Source organism: Vulpes lagopus, chromosome 3 (assembly GCF_018345385.1).
Source record: "Vulpes lagopus strain Blue_001 chromosome 3, ASM1834538v1, whole genome shotgun sequence".
NCBI lineage: Eukaryota > Metazoa > Chordata > Mammalia > Carnivora > Canidae > Vulpes > Vulpes lagopus.
The window spans coordinates 141827117-141854920 of record NC_054826.1 but is presented as its reverse complement, the minus strand read 5'-3'; the positions used below and the strand labels follow the sequence as shown (position 1 = coordinate 141854920).

The 27804-nt window shown below is 32.8% G+C and overlaps 1 protein-coding gene across 4 annotated transcripts in view; it reads left to right on the top strand.

Moving 5' to 3' along the window:
• The window catches only part of PTBP2 (polypyrimidine tract binding protein 2), a 77621-nt gene that overhangs the window by 38631 nt on the left and 11186 nt on the right, over positions 1 to 27804 (top strand). For all 4 annotated transcript variants that reach the window (XM_041747835.1, XM_041747834.1, XM_041747833.1 and 1 more), the window contains exons 4-8: positions 63 to 235; positions 1375 to 1518; positions 6498 to 6662; positions 6753 to 6863; positions 12594 to 12789. In XM_041747835.1, the coding sequence (XP_041603769.1) occupies positions 63 to 235; positions 1375 to 1518; positions 6498 to 6662; positions 6753 to 6863; positions 12594 to 12789 (789 nt within the window). The remainder of the gene's footprint in view (positions 1 to 62; positions 236 to 1374; positions 1519 to 6497; positions 6663 to 6752; positions 6864 to 12593; positions 12790 to 27804) is intronic.

Here is a 27804-nt window from a genome sequence, read left to right as displayed (position 1 = left end):
AAATTTTGTGGTTTTTATGCAAATGAGGAAAATTAATAAGGACTTTTTAAAATGTTTTTCAGCCAATGGTAATGATAGCAAGAAATTTAAAGGAGAAGATAAAATGGATGGTGCTCCTTCTCGTGTACTTCATATTCGAAAATTACCTGGTGAAGTGACAGAAACAGAAGTTATTGCTTTAGGCTTACCTTTTGGTAAGGTGACCAACATCCTTATGCTGAAAGGAAAAAATCAGGTATGCTTCCTTTCAGGACCTATAAAATGTTAAGCCTGAAACTACCCAGTATGTGTGAATTAGCTAATTCTTAATAAAAGGATAGAATATGGTATGTGTTAACTTTTCTAAAAAAACATAACAGAAGTCTTATTCTGATTTTTCCTGGTAATGCTGATTGAGAAACTAACGCTGTGGAGCCAGAATGAGTGATTCACTATAGTTTTCAAATTTTGTCTTTGAATTCATTTTTAGATGGTTATAATGAGATTGTGGAAAATACAAATGTATATAAATGCAGCTTTTTATTGTGTCTCTACTGTTTGTAATATCAGAAAACGGGATACTAGTAGCTTTTTTTAAAGATATATTTATTTGTTTGTTTGTTTATTTATTTATTTTACTTTACTTTACTTTACTTTACTTTAATTTGACAGAGCATAAGCCAGGGGGAGCAGCAGGGAGAGGGAGAAGAGGGATCCCTATTGAGCAGGGATCCCTCTGTGTGGGGCTCCATCCATCTCAGGACCTTGGGATCATGCCCTGAGCTGAAGGCAGATGTTTACCCATTTGACCCACCCACACGCCCCACACTAGTAGCATCTTAACCTTTAAGCTTATCTCATGGAAATACTTATCTGGTAGCATTAGAAGAAAATAGTTATTAATCCTAGATATTCTTCATTGAATAAATATCCCTGTGGCAAAAAAGCCCAGGCATATTAATAAGATTTTGTCTTAAAATTTCTAATACCATTTAGAAGAAGGTGGGAAATTTAACATCTATTAAATATAATTAATGTCACTAATAATTGGATTTTTAATTTTTTTCCTTGTCTCTGGACTTATACTGCTTTAAAAATGACTTTGAGATCTCTTATGTTCTCTAATAGGGGAATGGTAAAATTCTAGTATTAGAAAATGTTTAGATTTTACTTTGTCAAGAAAAAAAAAGATTTTTGTCTAGTTTTTGTTAGACTACATTTGTGGTGTGTGGAAATAAGGATAAGTAGGATAACTTATTTGAGTGTCTGAATGTACCTGGAAAGGTTATACTCTAGATAGTAATTTTTTTCATTAGCTGAATAGATTACACAGATACTGAAGTTTACTTAAAATATAATTCCTAGTATTAAAATTTTTGCTATTTAAATTTTCAGGCATTTTTGGAACTAGCAACAGAGGAAGCAGCTATTACTATGGTTAATTACTATTCTGCTGTGACACCTCATCTCCGTAACCAACCAATTTATATCCAGTACTCCAATCACAAAGAACTAAAAACAGATAATACGTTAAACCAAGTGAGTATGTGTTGGTACATAAATAAAATGGCCTAAGACATACTAAGAATCTCAGATGTATGAATGGAAAGTAACCATTTAACCGTTTAACCATTCAGAACATTAACTATGGCATTTTGTTATTTTCAACACATTTTCTTGTAGTACGTCCCTAAATGTTAAATATTATGTTAGTTTACAAAATGTGTAGTCTATTATTTTCATGTTTTAAATTGGTACTTGATGAATTAGTTAAGTAATAGTTTTTCAAAGCTTTAATGTTCTGGTCAAAATGTTCATTTCATGTTGTAAGTTCAGATTTTTGTATAGGAACTATGAGATTGAGCTTGCTATTCACATAAACTATGTAGAACTCTGTTGCCTGGACATTTAAAGTATGTTTATATTTGACTTTGTATAGGTCTTAGGTTTCATGGAAGTATTTTTATTGCAGATGTGTTCATGGTCTTCCTGGAGGAAGCAATATGTAAGAATTGAAAATATATGAATATTTTGATTTATTTTTTAAAATGATATAGAAAAAAAAAAAAAGAGAAAAAAAAAAAAGAAAAAAAAAAATAAATAAAATGATATAGAAGATACTAATTATTTAAAATTAATATATTAAAAAATGGTATAAGAGGGATCCCTGGGTGGCGCAGCGGTTTGGCGCCTGCCTTTGGCCCAGGGCGCGATCCTGGAGACCCGGGATTGAATCCCACATCAGGCTCCCGGTGCATGGAGCCTGCTTCTCCCTCTGCCAGTGTCTCTGCGCCTCTCTCTCTCTCTCTCTCTCTCTGTGACTATCATAAATAAATTAAAAAAAAAAATGGTATAAGAACGGTTTAAGCCTAAATACATAGAGCATTGCAAGAATGGTCTAAAATTGTAAGCTTTTTTAATACAGTTTTTAGCTAATTATATCTTTTCTGTTTCAGTAATATCTAAACTATATTTGGCTCTTTGTCTTGAAAATGTAGTGGAATGTAATTCCTCATAGATTTTAACCTTCATAAAAAGTGACTTTTCAAGATCATTTTGATAGGTTATAAATAATCATTTAAAACTTACTGTCTAAAGGCTAAATTTTCTTTTTTTTGTTGTTTAATTTGACAATAATTTTCATTACTTTTGAACCAGAAATTATGCTTCAAAAAATTTATCATTGGAAATATACCAAAAGAAAATATTCTATACTCATTTTACTTATAATTTAAAATGGTATTTAGTATTTCAATTTTATTTTATATGTTAGTATTTTAATAAGTTAATTCATGAATGCATTCTCATTTTAAAAGCTTCCAGTGCAAAGATCATGAAAAAATAAAGATAAGGCATAGACATACATAGACAAATGTAAGTAAGGAAAGGGTATTTATAATTTTAAATAGGATAAACCGTGAAATCTCCATGAAGAAGTGACATTTGAGTAACACTAATCACTTCAAAGTGATTAGGAAGTAAATGCACTTCTTCTGACCTGGTTATTCCAGAAATAGGGAGCAATGCAAAGTTGCTTCTGTTGAAGAAAACCTGGTTTTGTAGCCATAATTTTGGTTTTCAGAAGCCCTTTAATCTTTTCTGATCATCTTTTTTAATATTACAATTGGTCATGTTTTATGATTTTACAATTCTTTAAGGTACTAATTAACAATATTTTAAAAAATACTATATGTTAATTATCTTATTTTCTTCAGTGTTAGCTATTATGTTTATCTTCTATATCCATCTGTCTATCCCTTCTCCCCCCAGTAGTCTGTTCATATTTCAGAATGGACAGTTAAGTTTTACTGGTTGGACTGGTAGGCTTTCATTACAGTAAAGTAATGAGTTTGGATATTAAGCTGGGATTCTCCAAATACCAAAAAAGGTCCTTATTCTGGGTCAGTAAAACTCCCTTTAGAATTCCTGTTTCTTTTAAAGGGAGCATTTTGTTGTTTTTGTTTTTTAATGGTTAAAGGAGAGAGAGTGATGATGGGGGTGGGGTGGGGAGGCAGCAGTTTACCTGTTGCTCATTAGGTAGACTTTCCATTAACCCTTTTATTTTCCCCCTCTGCCCTTTGTGACTGCCAGATTCTAATGTCACTCATGTAACTGTCAGTGCAGACCCTGTTTGCTTTGTGTTCATTGTGTCTTATTTGTTTCCATTCATTTTCTGTATACCAGTATTTTGATAAAAGTATTCGCAGCTGATGACAACACCCTTTCTATTCAATATTTGGGTTTATTCCATTTTATATTCATTAATGGGTGTTTTTAATTAAGCTTTTTATTTTAATTCTAGTATAGTTAATATATGGTATTATACTAGTTTCAGGTGTATAGTGAGTCAACAATTTTATACAATTTTATACTTAGTGCTCATCATAAGTGTACTCTTTAATCCCCATCACCTCATTTATAGGCATTTTCATGGGCTTTCATAACAGAGGCAAATGAATATGAGTCAACCACGAATTCTTCCATGATCCTTTGTCAAGTTACCAAGTCTTACCAATTTATTCTTCTTAGTATCTGCCTAGTTTTCATCATCGTTCTTGCTACTCGCATAGCTCAGACACACACAATCACCTCTTGGCTATGTTACTATGATAGCTCTCATACTCATCTACTTCTTTACTTTCCTCTCTTGATTTCTTTCTCCCTAGTACCTCTCTCTTCACCCCACTGTCTCCCTTTTCCTTTTCTACCTCCCCCCATATGTCCTTGTAAAACAAATCTGACTTAGTTACTCCCCTGCAACAGATCCTTTTCATGCTCAAGATAAGGGCCCCCAGAAAAGATGGCTATTTCTATCTTATTGGCTATATATTTGCCTATGTGTCTGCCGAAAAGTAATTGTAACTCTTCTAACCTGACATTCTTTCTCTTACTTCTAGTATTTTGGGAACACTGTGTTTCTGTGATGTTAATTTTTCCTGGAATATTATGACCTGCCTGCCCTTGTGCCATTTTTCCAACCCACATTTCACACAGCCAGTTGCTAGACATCTTCAGGTCTCACATTTAGTTTCCTCCAGAAAGCTGTCTTTTGATCCACAAAGACTGGATTAGGTTTGCATTAAGAAATCTTAACACAAATTAAAATCACAGTGAGATACTACCATGTACTAACAGATTGGCTAAAATTAAGATGGATGATGCCAGGTGTTGGTAACAAGGAGAATCTGGAGCTTTCATATATATGTTTGGGTATGTAAATTCTTAGGATTGTGTTTAAAAACTTGAAACGTATAGTAAAGCTGAGCATATACATATTCTTTGACTTAGTGAATCTACTCCTAGTTACACATATGTGCATCAAAAGATATGTATGAAGAAGTTCATGGAATACTAATACATAATAGTCCAAAGCTGGAAATGATCCACATGTTCAGCAGCAGTAGGGTATGCTGTGGCATATTCATTCATTAGAATTTGTTAGAATACAAAAAAAAAAAAAAAAAATTGACCAAGCTGCTGGTACCTGCAAAACATGTATGTACACCATAACAATAATATTTATTGAAAGAAGCCAAACCAAAAAAAAGAAAAAAAATAAGCCAGACGAAAGTAAAACCTACTATATGACGCCATTTATTTAACTGAGAGAAAACATGAATGTGGCTTTTAGAGTTTTGATAATGTTCTCTTTTTATCTAGGTAGTCATTTCACAGATATGTCCAATTTGTGATGTTTAGGGGAAAGCAGACAGGGTGATAGGGTTGCAGAGGACACAACCATTTGTACCATTTGAATAGCATACCATGATCATGTGATTCCTGTTTCAGAAAGACAGTCATTCCATTATTTGAAAGAGGAGATGTTAGTATTTTCCTAACTTGTGATATTTCTTTGTAGTAACAGATAACTATATTCAAGGACATGCTCCACTAATGAAGTAATTAATATTGCTGTACACTATTTAAAATACTTTGAGTCATTTTAGCCAATATATAAATTTGTAGGCCTTATTATTTCTTTAGCATTTAAATAATGAGGTTTAACCAGATGGGCATGTGGTCTCTGAATTCCAAACTGTGTGATTCCCCTGGTTATGTGTCATTTCAGTGAACTGTTTCTTTTTTATTTCTAGCTTTATTGAGATAAAATGGATACATTGTGTAATTTAAGGGATATAATGTATTGATTTGATACACTTATATATTGCAAAATGATTACCACCATAGCAAATGTGTTGTCAAGGGAGCACTGTTTATTTTCATAAGTGTTGTCCTAATTCTATCATGGTGTTCAGTTGATATTCCTATTCATCTGCCAATACAGCTTTTTCAAACTATAAAGCAATGTAGCAGTATTTGTCATTGTTATTTAATAATTATTTGCCTTTATATAGGTTTTTTTGACTCCAAATAGGTAGAAAAATTATTTCCTTATCTATCTGTCACAGTAAGAATAGTCTATTCTGTATGTATATTTTTTCACATTTTAAAATCTCAGAAATTAAGATGTGTTTCAACAGTAATTGCTCTGTCCTGGTTTAATTAGCAGTATCTTAGAAGTTACGCTAATCTGAAAAAAGACTTAATATGTATCCTGAATATTCCTCTCTTAAGATTATATTAGAAATAATAAGCCTTATGGTAATGTTTTTTGGGGTTATCTTGCTGAGATTTACTATGTGCCTTTTTTATGGAGTAGTGAATAATGTAAGACTGAAGTTTTATTGTTCTCTTTAGAGAAACTTTTAAGTTTCTTTTTAAAACATTTTCTGATTATGTGAATTTGCCAAACTATATTTTGTTCTTTTGAAAATAAACTACACTGCCTATCTTTGCTTGTTCAGTAAAGGTTCCAAACCCTAGATAATTATTTTGAATTAAATATTAGTAGACTACTTGAATTATAAACAGATAATACCTGGTTCATGGCAGGTGCCCAAAGTATTTATTGACCATTAAATTTTGTTTAATCTGTATGTGTTCTAGAAAAGAAATGAGCTTAAAAGTATAAGTGAAAATTCAGTATGTTTCTGAAGTGTTTATCTTTCAATTTTCAGCGTGCTCAAGCAGTTCTTCAAGCTGTGACAGCTGTCCAGACAGCAAATACTCCTCTTAGTGGCACCACAGTTAGTGAGAGTGCAGTGACTCCAGCCCAGAGTCCAGTGCTTAGAATAATTATTGACAATATGTACTACCCTGTAACACTTGATGTTCTTCACCAAGTAAGTTTAACTAATTTTCATCTTTACCTATAAACTGGAGAAATAATGATACAGTAGATAAATAATACTTTGATTTTAATGTTTTAACAGATATTTTCTAAGTTTGGTGCTGTATTGAAGATAATCACATTTACAAAAAATAACCAGTTTCAAGCTCTTCTCCAGTATGGTGATCCAGTAAATGCTCAACAAGCAAAACTAGTAAGTCTGGAGCCCTATTTTTTTTTTTTTTTTTTTTTTTTGACTATAGCCACATTTTTCAAAGGCAGATAGATATACACGCTATATATCACGAATGTCATTAATACTAACATACCATGTAGCTTTATGGATGGCACAAATTGGTGTCATTTAGATATTATTAGGAAAGCTTAATATTTGTGATAGTGTTTCCTTTTTAAGGATAGTTACATGTGTAGTTTTCTGTAATACAGGTTTCTGTTATTTTGCATTTTTGTTTGATTTAGGTCTGAAGTTTTAAGCTCTTGAGGATATAGCAGGATTAAATTGTGCATGTACATTAGTAAAGATTTTAAGTGTTTTCCAGTAATTAATTTAGCTATCAAGACCGTTTGGCTAAAGTATATCATCACACATATGGCTCAGACGTTATGATAGGTTCTCAGTTTATTTAAGACTACAGTATATTTAATATTCTTTTTAAGGATTTTTTTTTAAAGACCACTGTTCTGAATGGTTCTTAGTCTACTTTTTATTTACAACATACATATTTTTTATTATGTATGGAGGGTGAGAAACTATTAAAAGAAGTAAACTTATGTTCCCACATCATGACACCTTTCAAAACTTTGTACCATATCTTTGCTTCTAAATGCCTTAATCTTCTGTTTGCGTATCATATTTAATTCTTCCTTTGCTCTAGCTGTTTAACTTCTTGTGTCATATTATTTCATTGTGATTATTCCATTGTTAAACCATTAAATATTCATTGTTAAACCATTACATCAACTGTCTTTACTTATCATCTTTTGCCTTTTATCTTACCTCTTTTTCTCCCTCTTACTCTTATTTTCAGACTAATTATGTTCTGTAATACTTCAGTGCTTCCTCTAGATTAAGATAGATTGTATGGAACCCAGACCATCTTTGATTGTTTCATTGTGTTTCCATCCTCAGAATCTCATTTGGGGAGCAAAAAATAGCACAAAGTCTGTACTGTTAATATTGACATAATTGAAATGGTTTAGCAAGTGCTGTTACGTCAATTTTTTCCTGATATTTTATGTTGTAAACAGAACAGGAATTTATCCTTTGTTACAAAGGGAGGCTAATATTTAAAGAGGTTAAATTACTAATCGTAATACACACTATGTGTAAGGGAGACATATTTTCAGCCTGTTGCTACTCACTGGTTCTTAAGTTACATGATCTAATCTTATTATATTTTCCTTTTCAGGCATACATTAACACTTGGAATTCTTTTTTCCAAAAATAATGATTTCTCTTTACATGCCCCAGTCCTCCAACTTTGGAGAATATTTTATGTATTTAAAGAGTAACCAAAATACATGCGCTATGAACTTTGATCAGTAGCAGACAGTCTAAAAGTCATGATCTTTATGGCATTTTTTGCAACTTCACAACATATTTAAAATACAGTGTATGTTTGTCTTAATGTGGAATATTTTTTGTCATCCTTTCTGATGCGGAGGGAAGAGTATTTGGTAAAGGATCAATGAAATGGAATTACACTGTGGGCTGTAATTCAGTGGGGAAAGTAGTTTATATGTGTGTTTTGTCTGAAGTAATCTACAGTAATCATGACAAAAGGTTGTACTTTAATGTTATCAGGTGTTTGAAGTTTTCATTTACTCAGTCTTCTGTGTACAGATAATAAACATCAGGTATTGTGAACGTTAATACACTCAGGGCTTTTCTGTAAAAATGTACCATTGTAATTCCAAGAGAATAGGTAATTATTTGATATTAATTATTAGCTATTCTGGTATCTGAACTCAACTTTATTTCACTTACTAGAGAAGGAAAAAAAGTTTATTTCCCGAACTTGCTTGCTCCATTATCTTGTAACCCTGACACTTTGTTGAAACAGACTTTTGATGACTGTAGTAATTTTTCTTCATGCCCATATATGGACTGTTGAGTATAACTAGAGAATGTCATATAATCTAGCAGTTGGTACCAGTTGAAATTCATCAGCATCAACCACAACTAGACTTGGCCCTCTACTGTACTTGAAAAATCTTACCACATTTCACCAGTCCTCATGCTGTCCCAATTTTCACAATGACTATATCAGAAAATTCTCATTCCACCAAATCTTCTCTTACTCCCCTTATGACCTTGTGTACTGCTTCTCAGGAAAAATATAAACTATCAGATGGAAACTCCCATTAGCTTTTCTCACAAAATCTACTTATATCACACCTATCTTTCTCTTCTAATAAAAGGCATAGATATTTCTAAGACCAGTAAATACCAGATCCTGTTCTCTTCTGTCCTCCAAAAGACTTTGCACTATCTATCATCCCTTCTTTCTCTTATATTTTTCTCTTTGTTGGCTATTTCTTACCAGTGTTTTAAGTATCCTTATATCTCCTTCACTGTAATTGAATTTACCCTGAGTTCCACATCTTTCTACATCTATCACCCTTTCTTCTCTCTTTTCATTTATAGCCAGATTTACTAAATAAGCTCTTTGTTTGCTGTTTATACTTCTTTTTATTTCTCTGCCTACTATAATTTGGTTTCAACCCCCTTTTCCCAGAGTCATCAGCGATCACTACAGTAGGAAAATCTAAAAAGCATTATTCAGTTTAATGAATTCAGTTCTTATCATCCCTAACCTCTAGGTAACTTTTGACACTGTAAGCCATTCTCTTTCTTAAAATTGTCTCTTCTCCAGGTCTTTAACACTTATCACCTGGATATATTCCACCTCTCTATGTCTTATCATATCCCTCCCTTCTGCCTGGGGGACTTCATCTATTCCCGCAGCTGAGTCACACCTTTGTGACTCTGACAGTGCCTTTGACATGATTCTCTAGTGTTCTGTCCTAAGAGACTCAGACTAGGAACTTAGTGAACCATTAGGCACCTTCAAACTCCTGTCAGTTACCCTCCCTGGCCTCCCCGCCCCACCCCCCAAAACAAATCCTGCCTCACCTGTGGTGTTCTCAGGGTACCAAATTCTATGTCAGTAACAAGCCAGAAAACATGACTTATTATTCCTCTTTCTTTCAGCCTATCACCAAATTTTACTGATTCTTATCATCAATTTCTTTTGAATCTATTCTTTCATCTCTCAGCTCTTGCCACCACTCTAGTCTAAGCCAGGTGTTCTTCAAAGTGCTAGTCTCTAATGTTACCAGGAGCTTTTGCCAAAATACAAGTCTGCATGCTTCTAGCTATGATGCGTGTAGTGTGATATTGATATATATGCTGACATAGACTCCTTATCTTCATGCAGATAGGTTTGGGCTGCTAGTTCATGAATCAGCTTGAGTAAAGCCCTAATATAGGCCATCATCTTTTAAATCCTTATTTCAATGGTCTTCTGACTTTGCTCACAACTTTTACTTCTTCGCCCACACCTGTTTTTTCCACAGAGTACTAAGAATGATCTCAACTTAAAGTTCTATAACTTCATTCTCAGTGCCCTTCAGTGACTTTTCCTTAGTATAAAGTCCTTACTCCTTAACAAGGCTTACAAAACTCTTCATCTGTCCTCAGCTTGTCTCACCTTTTACTATATTGGACTTTTTAAAATTGATTGCGTGTGCTGTTTTTTCTCTAATTTCTCAGACTTACAGGCTCATGTTCCATTTGCTTCTGCTTTCTCTTTGTTTTTTTATCTCCAACTCTTGTCTTTGAGGTTTACACATCTCAGAGAGGTCTTCGTAAACTTCTAACTACATCATAGCCCTTCCTTTCTTAGTTCTCATTACCACACATTAAATTTATTTATAATTACTTGTTAGATGCCTGTATTTTTTGTTTTACTCTAAGTTATGTAAGAGTGAGTACCTTGTCTGCTTTGTTCTCTGCTCTGCTGTATTCCTAGAACATAGTGCAGTGTATAGCACTTAGAACTTTGATCCCGTGTCACAACTCTTCCAGCATCTGCTCTGCTACAGATGTCTTCTCGTTTTGCAGTCATCCTTGTGGATCTCAGTATATAATGAAATGAGTTGGTTCTAAACTTTGTAGTTAAGTTGCTACATTTTTATGCTTGTTAAAATGGTGGAGGTTATATAAAATTATAGGCAAAGTATACAAGTTTAGAAAGAGAATCTCAAGCCTACCTCTACTTTTCTAGTGACAATTGTTCCAATGAATGGAAGATGAAAAATAAGCACTGGGAATTCAGTTAGCCGACAAAATGTACCTTTACATTTTGGTAAAGAGAATTTATAGTGTCCTTCAGAGTATGATCCAGAGCTCACCTAGGTTCTTGTCCTATAGATTGCATACACACACACACACACACACACACATATATATATATGCATATATACATATGCATCTAATGGGACTCTTAAGATATCCTGAGCTAAGAAATCATAATCTTTGGGGGTGGGAGCCCAGTACTCTGTTTTTGAAAGTGCTATGTAAAGGCAGCTTGAGGGATAGAACCAACCAAACTCTTATTATATATTACAGTTTTTGGCAATTAATTTTAGTTAATTGGAAGATATTTCCCCCTGGCATTTTGCTTTATAAGAGAATAACAACTCCGGAAAAGATTAACAATGGAAGTATTAGGGTTGGAGGGAAATATTCAACAATCTCTTGAATTTGTCCTAAGATTCGTATTCTGTATTTTAGTCCAATCTCTAAAAAGGTCTTGCAAAAGAATGTTGATCTACTATTAAAATAATATTGTTCTAGATTTATATACCTAATGGATTTTGGTCTGTGTAAACATCAAGCTTAATCTCTTGATATTTTATCAGAAGAACTGTTGCTTCATTTTCAAAGTGGTTTATAGAACTAAACATATTCTTCATTTCTGAATTGTCTTTTTTTTTTTGAATTGTCTTTACAGTAAATGTTTATTCTAACGAAAAATTAACAATATATTCCCTTGTTCTTTAGTTTGTTCTAGTCTTATATCCAGCCAGAGTAGAAATGGTGATTATATAGGAGCAGGAAAAAAAAACCATAATAATAACAGTAGCATATGTCTTATAACTCACATTGTACTTTCACGTCATCTTTTATTTAATCCTCAAGGTAACTCTGCGAGGATTACGGCAGCCATTATCACCTCTGTTTTCCAGATTAAGATAGATCCTGAGATTCAGAGAGGTTAAGTAACTTGTTCAAGATGACCTAATTGACTATAGGCTTTCAGCTCTAGAGTTTGCACTCTTCTATTCCTAAGCTTTTCTGGGATGATGTTACATTTTCTAATTCAACAAGTTTTGATTCACGTGGACATCTCAAGGAAATAATAGTTTCTGCCCCATTTCATGGGAATTGCTCTTATGCATTATAGTGATATATTTGGCTTGAAGCACTTCATAAAATGTGGCATCAAACAAAAGTTACCATATAAAATTATACCAATTCTTCTAAGTACTGCCATCCAGCAAAAAGTATGTATGTATAATAAAGTATTATGCAGACCATTATGGTACAACTCTTGTAGGACTGACTGTATTTGTTATCCTTGTTTATTAAATCAAATTATTTGCAGATTTTTTTAATTAAAAGCTTTAGTATATGTGCTTAACTGGTTGTATTTTAAAGTAGCATTTCTATTTAAAGAAGATAGTATTTTTGGAAAAGATACATGTACAGCTGGGATAACAATGATACATGCTATTTGATCCCTTTCCTGGTGTTTTTTATGTGCAGGTCTTCATTGTTGGGTTTTATTGTCAAAGTCCTGTTTCTTGATAATTTTCATTCCTTAAGACTGCTGATATACTTTATTCACTTTTACAGGCCCTAGATGGTCAGAATATTTATAATGCTTGCTGTACCCTAAGGATTGATTTTTCCAAACTTGTGAATTTGAATGTAAAATACAACAATGATAAAAGTAGGGATTATACTCGACCTGATCTTCCATCTGGGGATGGACAACCTGCATTGGACCCAGCTATCGCTGCAGCATTTGCCAAGGAGACCTCCCTCTTAGGTATGATTTTTATTGTCTATACCACTTTTCTCCCATTTTGCCAAATCGGAAAGTGCCTGTTAAACTCCAGTAAGTATAATGAATCCCCCACTTTGTAATTTAACAAATTGTTGGGTTTTATTTATTTTTTTAGATAGGAGGCATATGAATGCTGTTGGGAGAAAAACCTAAAATGTTATGAAAATTCTGTCAGCTGTATTCCTTTCACTGTCCTCATTTTTTCTCCCAAAATGAAAGAAGAAAAGTTCTAGAGAAGAAATACTGTTGAGTTTATTTCACGTTAAACTTGATGTCAGACTGTCTAGGTCTGAGCCTAGGTCTAGACTCTATGTGCATATTCTTTAAGGATAATCTGATTGTTTTAATTTAGCGGTGCATAGAAGCAATGAAAAGTGAATAGACAAAACGTAATAGGAGTAGTCATAGGGTTTTTTTCAACACATATTATAGCCTATCTCTTAAAAAGCAATTTAAACTAGGAAGAATTTTCTATAAAATTTATTTTGGTTTTCTCTTTTTTTGTCTTAACCATTTATATTTCACTTTGTTCTCCAGTGGATTTGACTCACCACACACACATAGACACACACACACGAAAAACAATGCAAAAATTTTTAAGTACTGGTTGATCGAGTCAAGATGAAGAAAGAATAAGAGAAAATGTTATTTTTTGCAAGTTATATGAGTAAAGTGATTTATAACAAGATGAAATTTTACAGTTTTATTTGCTGTGTTTGGGAAATTCTTGATTTCTGACATGTGTAAGATTATGTTTAAATCAGTTTCTGTCCATATGGAACCCAAGATTGATGAATTACAAACTAGTTCTTACAGTTCAGTTTATATTACCTCAGTCAGATAAAGAAAAAACATCTTATAATGAAGTAATTCTTGGAAGTAGATATATATTTACTGTAGATATGTAACAGTTCTGCTATCTGTTGTAAATATGTAGTAATGTAAGTGATACATCCATGAACAAAGACACCTTATGCACAAGAGAAGCAATTGATACTCAGAATTAATTCTGGTAACTTGAGAAAAAACTGGCTTTTTCTAATTTTCTAATATGTGTAGCACAAGCCATAATTGTTTATCATGATTTTAACAGATTCTTTAGCATTCTTTTCTGACAGAATTTCTATACTGTGTGGGCTTAGTTTAAGCCTTTATTCCCTCAACTTGGCTTGTTCAGTTGACTATTTCATAGTGTACCATTTTTAAAGGTAAAGTCAAGAGTGAGACAATGAGTGATAACAAGATCTTTGTAATTATTACTTGCTTGTAGATTCTTAAGTTATTTACAAATAGAAATTATTTTACAGAAGAGAAAAAAAAATCAACATTTATTGAATAACTCTTAGATCTAGGCATTCTACTAGGCACAGTAGTTCTGCTGGGGAGATAAATTATTTAATCATTAATGTAGACGACATCAAGATTTTATATCTAGTTTCTGAGAAGTTTAAAAATGCACATCGAACTCATTAAACAAGTATAAAATGTCAAATTCAGCTGGCATCAAGCACAGGATCATAATAATCACTTTTTGGACTCTACAGAGTTTTGTGCCCATTTTACGTATAGTTAGATAAGTCTGCGTGTGTTTGGATTTTGGGTAGAGTCCTGGTTAGAAGTCAGCTGGATTCTTCTAGGGAATTCATCACTGTTTTCCTTGCAACTTCATGGCCCTGGTGAGATTTTTTTTTTTTTTAAGAAATAATGAAATAAATGTCTTTTTCGTAAAAGATTATGAAGCCCTTGCATAATTAACTTGTATCTTCTCTATACTTTTATCATTCATTTTTCAGGTGTTCTGCATGTTTTGCACTAAAAGCATGAGTAAAGTTGTTTACTACTTAATAAATTTGTCTTCATCTTCTAGCTCTATTTTGAATATTTTAATATATCTTGTTTCTGCACTCTGATTAAAAAGAAAACGTTGTGTGGTGAAGATATGTGAATTCACCTTCCTTTACTAAATGACTTCATCATTTACCTGTTTTAATGGTTTTGCATCTTGTGATAACCAGGTTTTTATACTAAGTATCCCCAGATATCTTTTGAATGATAGGTGAGTTGTAAGTTTCAAAAATCAAATAATGGTATGGACTCTGGTAGTTTTGATAATTTAAAAGAGGTAACCATTTTTTCCTCTTATTTTCTATGCAAATACATATTTTTTATACAAATTAAAAATCACTCTGTAAGCGTAGTTCTGTGTTTTATTGTAATAGTTATTTTAGTAAGAATTTTTTTGAAAAATAATTTTAATAGCTATCTAGCATGCTGGTGGATCTGTAATACTTTTGAAAGTACCTTTACTTCCAGACGTTTTATTAATATACGTGGCATTGTGACAAATACCCTGTACATAACTTTTTTGTCTAGCTAAAGGAATGAGTTATTCCTTTAGCTAGAATTATTGGGTCAAAGAAAATGTTAAAGGCTCCTGATTCTTACTGTAAATTTCTTTCTGGAAAGATGATATTAAACTAGTATGGTATTTGAGGCTGGCCATTCTACTTTTTTGCCTACCAGCATTGAATATTATTTTTTTGATTTGCTTAAGATATTAATTTGATAGGAATAGGAATGTGTCAAGTTTTATTATTTAACTTTTATGAGCTAACTTATTAGACATTTTTAAATTTTTAAATTCTTATTAGACATTTACAAGTCTCTGAATTGGTTGGCTAGGTTTTCTGTTGGGGATATACAATATATGTAAAATGCGTATTAAGGATATACATATTTCGTATGAGCTGAGTCTTCAACTTGATTCACAGTATTTTAGATGCCAGCTTATAGATAAGTTATTTTTAAATAATTTATCTCAATCCAAAAATATCCATCTATAGGACTTGAAGTTAACTTTTTTCCCCCACACATTTGTGGATATTGTGATCGTTATTAGGAACCATATTTTGCCTTTTTTAAAAGTCGTTTTCAAACACCGTTTATAAACCTCCAATACTACTTTTAATAGCCTTCTGGAGTGGTAACTAAATTTTTTCTATGTTTATTTTCCTCCAATGATATTTAATAAGTCCAGTGACTTTGACATACAACCAACTAGTATCATTGGATCCATTTCCTGCTGAGTCTTCTTAAGAACACAAGTACTAGATGGTCCTCCTTTTCTGCAAATATTTAGGGGAATTTCCTTTACCTTGTATAATTTTTATATCTGAGAACTTGACTGAATTTGGAATCAATATAGTACATTTTAATTGATTTGTTTTACACAGTAATTTTATAAGACTAGCCTTTATACCTGGCTCCTCCTCTTTTTCTTTTATTACTAGGGATTACCGTGTTTCAGAAAATGTAACTTTTTCAAGAGGAAGACTGAGTGCTTTGTAATTAATTAGAAATCTGACATCTAAATACATAATCACAAACCTGGCCAACTATTAGTTATTCACGTATTCTACTTCTTAGAACAAAGTGATAAAAATCCTTGAGATTTATAAATTGAGACATCATTACTATGATCATTTTATCATGTTTAAGAAGTATAGTTTATTAAGGGGTGGATCGATTTTAGAGAAGTGCTAGAAGTAATTTTTCATGCTCATGTTGTCTACATTTTAAAAATTAAGGAAGACAATGTGTCAAAGAATACTTAATGTTAGAACTTTCTATGCATTTTGAGTTGAATAAAGTAAGAGCAAGCTATCTCATCATATGACCTTAACAGGAAGGCAGACCAAATTTTTCATGAGAAATCTGTTGATCTTAAATAATAATTGAGAACAGATATTACAAACATTTGTTCATTAAGGTAAATCTGTAATTCTATAGAAACAGTGTCTCAGGTTTTTCTATACATCACCAGTGTGAGAATCATGCGGAGTGAGTCCTAGCAGTCCATAGTTTCTTAAGATCTCAAGATGCTTTTACTGTGTAATGGGAGCTGATAATTACTGCTATAGAGAAAAGTTCGTAATTTTTAGATGGTAAATTTTAGCTTTTTAGCAAAGTTAGTGGTGTTCTCAAAAAAACACTCTTCAAAGCGATTAAATAGTATTTTAATACTGTTAATTCATGCCAAATATATCTTGGTATAATTGTTCTAATGGAATATTATTTAGCTGTTAAATTGATTTTTTTCTCTATGTGTTATAAGATTAACACGTAAACTTAAATATTTTTTAAAAATTATTTTTAAGTGGTTTCTGAAATCTTTGGTTTTCTTTGTTACTTTTGAATGGATTATTTGTGTAATAATTTTAAACTTTTTACTATGAAAGATTTCAGTCATATACTAATGTAGTGAATCCTACATTCATCTCAATTTAGTAGTTTCTACACTTGTTTTATCCTTTATCTGCTCATTTTTTCTCTTGTATTTTGAGGCAAACCCTCGACATCATGTCATGTCATCTCAAACATTATCATAATATCTTTAAAATAATGACATTTTCTTTTTTTTTAATAATGACATTTTCTTATCAAACCATAATATGATTATCACACTCATCAAATTTGACAGTGATTTCTTAATGTCACTGAATACCCAATCCATCTTCAAATTTCCCCAATTGTCTCAACATATTTTAAGACTTGATTTGTTCAGAATAGGATCTCAAGGGCCATAGATTCCTTGTGGTTGTTATTTTTCCTAAGACTCAAAATCTGTGGTAGTCATCTCCCTTCATCCCCACCCTCCATTCCATTGACTTAATGAAGAAACCTAGAAATTTGGGGAAAGTCCTACAAACTTGATTGGTGTGGCTGTTTCTTTGTAGTGTCATCTTAACTTGTTCCTCCATCCACTGCATCTTCTATGTAGACCAGAAGTTCGCTCCAAAAGCTTGATTAGATTTACGTCCTGTTACATTTTTTTCAAGCAGGAATACTTTATAGTAGGTGTTCTTGTGTTACATGTTGTATCTTAATTGGAAGCATAAAACATCTGGTTATCCCACATTGAGTGTTGCTTTAAGACAGATTGTGGTTCAGGTGGTGACATTCTGATCTTTCCATTATATTTTTCTACTAATGGTTTGAGTTTCCACCAGTGATTGGTGCCTTAATTATTTCATTTGGTGTTTGCAAATGTTGCCTTTCTCCCCTAATTGACATATTTCTCTACATTAATTAGTTGAAAATCTTTATAGAGTTTTCCTTCATCAACTAGGACTGTTTACCTTGTAATGCGATTTGTGCAGGACAGTTGAATTCTTGCAATTATTTGTTAGTTTTGGTGGAAGAAATTGACACCCAGCTTTTGTTTTTTTCATTTATTATTTAAACCTTTTCATGAATGGGTACAACCTAGATTCTTTCCAACTACAGTTTAAACTTCAGAAAGTAAGTAAGTAAGTAAGTTGCCTCTAGTGCTGGTAGCCTCAAATGTGTTTGAGATAGTGACCTTAGTCCAGAAGTGAGCTGTCTGGTTTATCAATGTAATAATCTTTTTTTATTTTAGTCTTAGCCAGTGGCCCAAAAGAGGGAAGGCGGGTGGTGAATAAGAGACTAAACAGAGTTAATTAAAACTCAGATATGTTTCTTTCAAAAAAGAATTCATCCCCCTAAAATAAAGAACCAGGAAGGCACCAGGAGGCGTTAGTATTTCCTTACTAAATACCAACAGAATATAAATCACTTTTCTCTTACAGCTATTTGTGAGGAAAAAAATGATCTACAAATAATGAGTAGGAGTTGTTTTCTCAAAGGATTAAAGTCCCTTAGGTGATGTTTCCCTTTAATCCTTGTGTATATGCAATCTGTCTGTTTATACTTTTTAACTGTGATTCTATAGGATATGCAGTAAAAACATCTTTTGTGAAACATTGCTATCTTACATGTCTTATTTCAGAGTGATGATGGGGAAAACTACAAAGCTAAACTAATTGGAAATTAATTAGTATGTTAGCAGTGAGCTAATCGAGCAGTACTCATATTATTTCCTTATATTTAAGTGATGCCTGTGTTTTCCCATGTGTGTATTTTTAGGAAATAAGATGCTCATTGTTGTGTTTTAGGTATTATTTAGTAAATTTAGGCTGTTTCAGTAGCCTCCAAGGTGAATGCAATTTGGAAATTCTTGTTTTTCTACTGAACCATTCAATAGCTTAGGAAGAACAAAATTATCAGTTGGTAATTTCATGAATTTATAGGGCTACTTTCAGTTAATTATTACGATGTAGGCCATTAAGGAGACTTTTCTAAAAAGAAATGCTTGCTGAAATGAGTCTTAAGGATACTTACACGAGGGGTCTTTTTATGTGATTGGTATTGATAGAAGATATTAGCTGTTTTTTCCTACCACTATTTGCTTTCCCTATAGGAATTGGGCTCCACTATAAAAATGCCTAGATATTTTGGGGGTAGTTCCTGTGATAGGAATAAATATTTACAAAGTTATTAGTTTAAAAGTAATTACTTAAGATTCCACCTTAATTGCTACAGTTCTCCATATATTTTGTAGCAAAAACACATGAAATACTGTGGCTTAAAATGATATTGTCTCAATGCCGGAAGCCCAAAAGGTTGTCTGATGCATATGGATACTAATCACTGACCATTTCGTGAATATGTATGAAGTGCCAGGCATCATTCTTAGCCTTTGTGAGTTAATCCTCACATTATCCCTAAATGTAGTTATTCTTATTGTCCCTCACTTCATAGGTTTAGAAACTGGGACACACAAAGATTAAGCATTTTGCTCCGATTCCCATAATTAGTGAGTGGTTGAGATAGGCATTCTGGCAGTCCGGCTTCAAAATTCATGCTCCTAACAAACAAATTTGAATTTGAATAAAATATACTATAGATTAGGGCTGTTAGCCTGCCTTCTTTTTCCCTATGGAGTTAATAATAGAATAATGTCATATGTGTAGTAAATACATACGTCCTATAATTTTAATTTCCCTTTTTTAATTCCCCCTCCCCATATACTTAAATGTTTTCTGTTACCAAGATGTTACCAAGTCCATTTAGTGTTTAACCTGGTTATTATATGATTACAAAGCCAGAAGTATTGTTTATATGTCCATTTAAAATTGAATAGAAAATAGAGAAATACATATATAATATGCAAACCAAAATATAGTAAACTGAATTTATATTTTTATGTTTTCAGAAAGTGTACGCTAAAACTTAAATGCCAGAATCTTAATTTTAGCAAAGCTCTAATCTATAAGACTACATTATAGAAAAGAAAATTTGGTTGTAAAATCAAACTTAGTTAATCTACTGCAGACACATTTGCAAATCATCCTCCAACAAAAACTAAAATCATTACAAATATACAAACATTCTAGAAATACTTTTAAAAATATTAAACTCCATGCATTTTTAGAGTGTATCACTGAATGCCATAACATTTGCAATTTTTTAAAAAGCCATAAATTAGAAAAGCAGTATTTTGTCATGTTCAATAAAATCAAATTTTTGGTCATAAGTCACATGAAAATCTTGTACTAACTCACTGTCCCATAACTTTGGCTTTCTCATTTCATTTCTGTTTTAATGTGTAAGAAGTAGGAAACTATAGAAGTTAGGTTGAAACTTCTCTACATGTGTATTCTTAGAAAATAATACTGAATTAATTTGGATTATTAAACTAACCAATTTTGCTGTGGCTGAGTTTTTAAAATATTAATTTCTCAGTCTTTAAAATACTTCTTTCAGAAAAGTAATCTGAGATAGAATTGTTCATTTGAAAATAACTGTCAGTAGATAGAGGTTTTTAACCTCTAAATCATGAATTAACTTGAAGCAATAATCTTTAGAGAGTTAACTCTTTGAGCCCTTTTAAAATAATATTTGAATGAATATATGTTAAATCTGGAACGTGTTTTCTTAGCAAAGGAAATCTGTTAGTGGTAGTTGCCTACTTTGGAAATATAATAGGTCACAGATGTGATATGAATGTTAGAGAAATAATGTTACCATGTCAATGCACATTTACTTATTTGCCAGCATTTTCAAATAGGATAAGTTTATTCCTGTAGGGCTATAAGATGTTGTTCATAGACTGCCATTTAACTGTCCAAGGTAATATTTTCATATAAAGTTCTTAATGGATAATCACATAACCTTTGCTTGAACTATGTTAGGTTCACTCATCATATTGTTCTCAGCTGTAGTTTTAAGAAATTCTATTTACCTTCATTTCCAAGACAGTCTGTCAGATAGTTGAATTTATTTATTCTAGTGTTACTGTTCATATTTCTCGGGCTACACAGCCTTAATTCAGTAGTAATCAGTGCTAGCCTTTGAATATAAAAGGTAAGTTTAAATTAAATCAGACTGTAAATTTTACTTTCAAAAAGTGTTGGTTTTTAAGAGTTGACAGTTATGTATATTGAAAACAAAAGCTTTTCTAAAGTGTATTACTGCTGCTTTTATAATTGATAGAAGAAAAACTGACTGCAGTATAAAATGTGCCTCTATCTAAAGTAAGTAAAAATTAGGCAGAAAATTTTCACTAGTTGCTCTAAAGATAGAGCAAGAAAACAATAGATGCATATAGGAAATCTCATTTTAATTCTTCTCTTGAGAAGAATTCTGAGTACCTTTCATATATATATATATATATCCCGCTTTCTAGATATTCCCATAATTTTGTTAAGTATTTGGCATGAGCATTTCATAGCCCTGAATGGATTCTGCCTCATGTCAGTAACATCCTGGTTATTTCATTCATTGACTTATTCAGCAGTCATTTTAGCACTGTGCTAGGCACTGCAGAGATTCAGAATTACAAGGTTCTATAACTTGATTTACAATCTGGTGGAAGCAGCAAACATCTGAGTAGCTCTGATTTGAGGCAAAGTGAAATCTGTAACAGAGTTGGTGTGGTATTAGAGCATAATGAAATACACAGTGAGATTCATCTGAAGGAGATATTGGGAATGTTTTATGGCCATTTGATTTGGATACAAATAAAAAGAATAAAAAGGGATGCCTGGGTGGCTCAGTGATTGTCTGCCTTTAGCTCAGGTCATCAAGTTCTGCATCAAGCTGCCCCACAGGGAACTAACTTCACCCTCTGCCTATGTCTTTGCCTCTCTCTGTGCCTCTTATGAATGAATAAATATAATCTTTAAAAGAATAAAAATTAGTGTGAGCAGATGTGAGAAAGTATATATCACGTTTAGGGAGTGACAACATTGAGTTATGATTAAGCCATAGGGTAATTGGTAAACTATGAAAGGCAGTGATACCAGAGAGAACTTGAGACAAAATCTTAGAACTGTTGTTAGCCAAGGGAGTATAGTGGAGACTATTAGTCTAAATAAAATACAGTTGGGAATCTAAACTGGGGACATGAAATGAGAATGAAAAGAGACAAATACGGGGGAAAAAAAAAAACATAAAGGTAATAGTACTTGACATCTTATTGATACAAGTACTTAGAAAGAATTAAACTGGGGATCCCTGGGTGGCTCAGCGGTTTAGCGCCTGCCTTTGGCCCAGGGCGCGATCCTGGAGTCCCGGGATCGAGTCCCACGTCAGGCTCCCGGCATGAAGCCTGCTTCTCCCTCCTCCTGTCTCTGCCCCTCTCCCTCTCCCTATGTCTATCATAAATAAATAAATCTTAAAAAAAAAAAAAAGAAAGAAAGAAAGAATTAAACTTGTGGAGAAGTCCACTAGGTAGTAGGAAATTCTGTGAACTTGTGAATTGGAAAAACAGGTGTGATATTTTAAAAGCTTGGCTTAAGATTCTTCAGGTGTAAGAGGGCAAGAGGATTAATGGCTTGAAATTACAATTGAAACTTAAGCAGTGCACATTTATATTGTGGGAAAAATTAAACTTAAGGATGAGATAAATGGGATTAAAATTAAAAGTTCCTACTCAGTTCAGTAGTTCCCATAAGGTTATTCATGAAGGTGGGTATAAATCAAATTATGATGGATTAAAGGGTATAAATATGGTAAGAAGGCATTTATTACTCTTTGAAGAAGTGTGCTATAAAAAAAGGAAAGAGAAATGGAATGTAGTTGAGAAATGGTTGTATTGAGGGACTGTGTATAATTGTATGGGCTCCAGATCCAGGTGTCATGAGTTCAGAATTCATCTTAGCTTCACTGTCTTAGCCTCCCCATTTGTAGTGGTTATAATGACAGTGTTACAAGGGTATTATGAGGATTAAATGTGTTAATAAGTATAGTTTGTATAGTGCTTGGCATATAATGAATGCTCATTTCATATTAACTAGTATTTGTTTTTTGTGGGGTTTTGGGGGAGACTTAGAGCACAAGTGGGAAGGGGAGAGGGAGAGAGAATCTTAAGCAAACTGCTCACTGAGCATGGAGCCCAACACAGGGCTCAGTCTCACAACCTTGAGTTCATCTCCTGATCCAAAACCAAGAATTGGATGGTTAACCAGCTGTGCCACCCAGTCACCCCTAGTATTTGTTTTTAAGGCTAGCTTCAGTCCTAGAATTGATTGTATAGTGAAAATGCCAAGGCCTAAAACATAGAAAGGTACTTGTTGAGGATCATAGTGAAGAACTGGAAAGGATTAGCAAGCTCTCATAGAAATGTAGGGGAAGGAAAATGTAGGGGCAGAGCTGGAGCCAGAACTGAAGTCATCAGTTATATAGCCCATATTCTTTTCTTCTCACCATTCTGTGTTTTTATGAAGAAAGGAAAAGGGGGGAACAGATGAAAGAAAGGACTTTTGAAGTTGGTTGAAAATTTTGAGGGAATTCTGATGCCATTCTCAGACTTTATGAGTATAACAAGATTGAGAGTAGGATGTGGGACATAAATCTTGTAAATTTGTAGGGAACCCTTGGAAGTAGACTCCCAAATCGGCTAATGTTAGATTTAAATAGCAAAATGTTTATGGAATCAGTTTTGGGGTGTGTATGTGTTTTCACTCTAGTGCTCACTTCAGCACGTGTACTAAAATTGGAATATTTTTACTTTAATACTTAACCTAGATGAAAGCTTAGCCAAAATACAAGATTGGATTTATCCAAGTCTGGCACTGAAGAACATCAAAAAACACTTAGGCTACATTGTAAATAAAGTCAAGCGAAGAACAAACAGAATTAGCATAAAGCCCCAAAGTGGGTTCAGTAATTGCATGGAATAGGAGAATTAAGAAAGATGGGAAAATGTTGGGAAAGCAGAAATGAATGGCAAAACACAAAAAGAGAAAGAAAACTCAAAGATGTAGCAAGAGAAGTTGCTAAAATGGATTGATGTAAAAATTGTCAAAGTAGAAGTTTTAAAGAAATTGTGAGCCAAGAGTGTTTGACATATCATAGGTTGATGACAGGGTCTGGGAGAGAAGGAAGAAATAAAGCCAGGTGCTCAAGTCTTTCTGTAATGAGAGAAATGTCCCAGTAATCCAATGGTTCTTTTGATGATGAGAAATGATTGGATTCAGAATCTGTCGTAATTGATGGTGGTGGAACTGCAGTCTGAAAGTAACATTGGGTGGTAGGGTAGAATGATGAATAATATATCCTTTTTCTTTCCTTTGGGGAAGGGTTTATGAAGATAAAAAATGACTATTTGAAAGGGTTATAAGAAAAGTTTCATTAGGATAAAGCAAGCCTTTAATTAAAAAGTTTCTCTAAGGAACAGATTGAATAAAAATGCTATTTGTTAATGATAGAAAAGAGAATGGATTCCAGCAGGCAAAATAAAGAAAGGAAAGTGGTACAAGAGGAGGAATGGATTGTTTCAGGAAAGAATAATAGTGTTTATCATTATTGTCAAAAGTGAAACTTAGTTTCAAGTCAGGAAATAAAATGTAAAAACCGTTCTCCCCACCCAAGCCCCTATACTTTTATGAATTAGAAAGAGCCTCAAAGTCCCACCACCTATCCTCTAATCAGAAGTATGTGAGACAACTACCACATGTCTTGAGCAGGGTAAAGAAGTAAAACCAAAAGAAATGCAATCAACTTTGGATACAAGTTTTAGAATGCGAAATGAAGTTACAAAACCAATTCTGCATCTTTAAAAATCATGGATAAAAAGGTCCTAGTCAGGAGGAGCCTAAAGAGACATGACTAAATGCACTATGGGATCCTGGAACAAAAAAAGGACAGATAAACGCCAAAGAAATCTGACAAAGTGTGGACTTTAGTTAATAATTATATGTCAGTATTGGCTGATTAATTGTAACAGTAACACCATACTAATACAATGTTAATAATAGAGGGAAAAGGAAGGGACCCAGGTTATATAGGAACTCTGTAGAATCTTCATTTTTTCTGTAAATCTAAAATATAAACTTTATTAAAAATCATATAGGGACACCTATCAGCAGTTGAGTGCCTGCCTTCAGCCCAGAGCATGATCCTGGAGTCCTGGGATCGATCGAATCCCACGTCGGGCTCTCTGCACGGAGCAGGCTTCTCTCTCTGCCTGTGTCTCTGCCTTCTCTCTCTCTCTCTCATATGAATAAATTTTTAAAAAATCATAGATAAATTTGTAAAACGTCTTTCAGATCTATCACACCAAAAAGACTCCAGACTTTTCATTTTCAGTTACCATTTTAAATTAATTTCATTTCTCTTTTAATTCTCAGTGACCGTTTTTCCATGATGTCTTGATGTTTTGAATAATATTGTGCCAAGTTACCTCCGTTTTAAACTCAGATTTCAAGAAGAAAAGTATTTCAAAAACCATTGCCTTTAATATTTAAAGTTTCTTTGAACAAATTTTCTATCACCTTTGGATACGGTGAAGTTTTTCATGAGGTGGTTGAATTATATATTGACATTGTAGAGATGTATTTCAGAAGATGCTTTCCTGCAAAAATGAAGTATTAAACTTAGACTGTCGTTTAATCTATCAAATTTAGGTAAATTGGTATTTTATATTTCATGAATTAATAATTTTCCTTGAAATGTCAACAGGGAAAGATGAGTAACAGAGGACTTACAACTTAATTCTGAAAGTGTCAGTAGTGTGTAATCTTGATAATGTCTCACGTTAAAAAAAATATATACCCATTTATATTACAGCATTTTCTTTGAGATGAATAAATGTATTTTTTTAATTCCTTAGTATTTCTTGAGAAACATACATACATCATACTGAATATACATGGCAGTGGTTCACAAAGTATCTGGAGATCTCTCCGGCTCTAACAAAGTCAAAACTGTATTCATGACAATATTAAAATGTTATTTGTCTTTCGACTTTTACTTTCACTACCATATGTTAGTCTGAAGGCTAATAATAGACACTGTGATCATATGTTCTTGTTTTTTTTTTTAAAAAAAAGTTCTTGATTTTTTGTTTCTGGTGTGTTAAATATCAGTTGATATAACCCAAATAAACAAAAGCTCTTTGTGGTCCTCAGTAATTTTCTAAGAGTGTAAAGGGGTGAGACCAAAAAGATTAAAAGCTTTTTTAGTATGGGGATACGAAGTTCAGGATTTTCGAGTATTTTAATAAACAGAAGATGGTGATAAGAGTTGAGATGTACAGAGAAAATGCTAGGGATTAGGAAATTTTTTAGATGAATTTTGGTAGCTAATAACAATTAATTGTTCAGTTAATTTTTGGGGGGTTAGTCTGCCCTGAAAATCGTTTGGTAAGTTGAAAATGAAACCAGAAATTAAACTGATTTGATTTTTTATTGTGGAAAAGAGATGCTCAGATGTCTTCTTTGATTTTTAAAAAAAAAATCTTTTATTCTTAAAAGAGAATTTGAGGATTGATACTGAACTTTTTTCTTCTGCATGCCCTATATTGTCATTGGTGTTTGGGGCCATGGACTAGATCCCATTAAGACCAAGCAACTTAACATAATTTTTAAGTTATTTTTTCTGTTGAAGAGTAGTGAAATAAGGGAATGATTTAACAGTGTAATGCCTAATCTGGAGTTTCTGCCACGGTTGAATAATTGTGTTTATTCACAATAACAGCACAATAACAGCTTTAGTTGATTGCTATGTACATTGAGCCACAACTATCTGAAAATACTGAAGGAATGATATTTAAAGAAAGCACGAGGAGGGGTCATTTTCTGAGTATGAAGAAACAATACTGTGAGTGCATGTCTAAGAACGGGAAATACGTCTGTATACTTGTCATTGGCAGCAAATTAAGATATCTTTTAAATGTTAAATGGAAGTAACCTGTAAAGTATAATGAGAGCTATGGTATTTACTGGAAGTTTTTAATGCTGTAGAATAATTGGTTAAAAAGATCCACACTGGTGGATCCAAAAAGGCCTCAAAGACTACTAAAAACATGAGAGTTTTCCTTCAATATTAGATCCTTGTTTCTTGGATTTACTTTTAAAATAAAATTGTTGAAAAAATAAATAATAATTAAAATGAATGAATGAATGGAACAAAATTGGCCACCACTACCATGAGTTAATAATTGTTAAACCAGCGTGATGGTTTGTTATTCTAGTGTCTCTTTTTTTATGTTGACTATTATCCGTAACAAAGAGTAAAATCTAAAAAAGAAAATGGAGAAAGAAGAAAAAAAGGAATCTCAAAAAGTGGGTAGAAAGTACTAAAGTAAGCTCATCCACAGAAAGATTGAAACAAATATAATTCCACTGTTGCACTGCTCATAGAGAAGAGATAAGAAATTGGAGGGGAAAAATTTATGTTAGAAACTGAAGAGATTAAGATTTGTGAATCTTAACCCTTCAGACTATCAGTGAAAGATCATCATAGTTTCTATAAAGTAAAAAGATTTAAAAAAAAAAACTTAGCTAAAATATTAAGATACCTGAAACCAAAGGCAACAAGCACATCCTTATGACATACACAAGAAGGCTGGTGGAGAGAGAAAAGAAGAAATAAAACGTGAACTTACGGGACAACAGTCCTAAGGGCCATTTCTATACAGGTATGTCATGAATTAACTTCATGTAGGTTGGTTGTTTCCTTTTAATGGGAAGGAGAAAAATACAATTCATTTCATTAGTGAACTAATATTTATTGAAATATAAGCTGGTATGTAAGAATTGAAGGGATGGAAGGATTTTTAGTTTATTCTTAATTAGAATGTGAATAAAAGATGGTGAGAAAAAAGAATTCTCTCTAGAGAGTAAATGATTG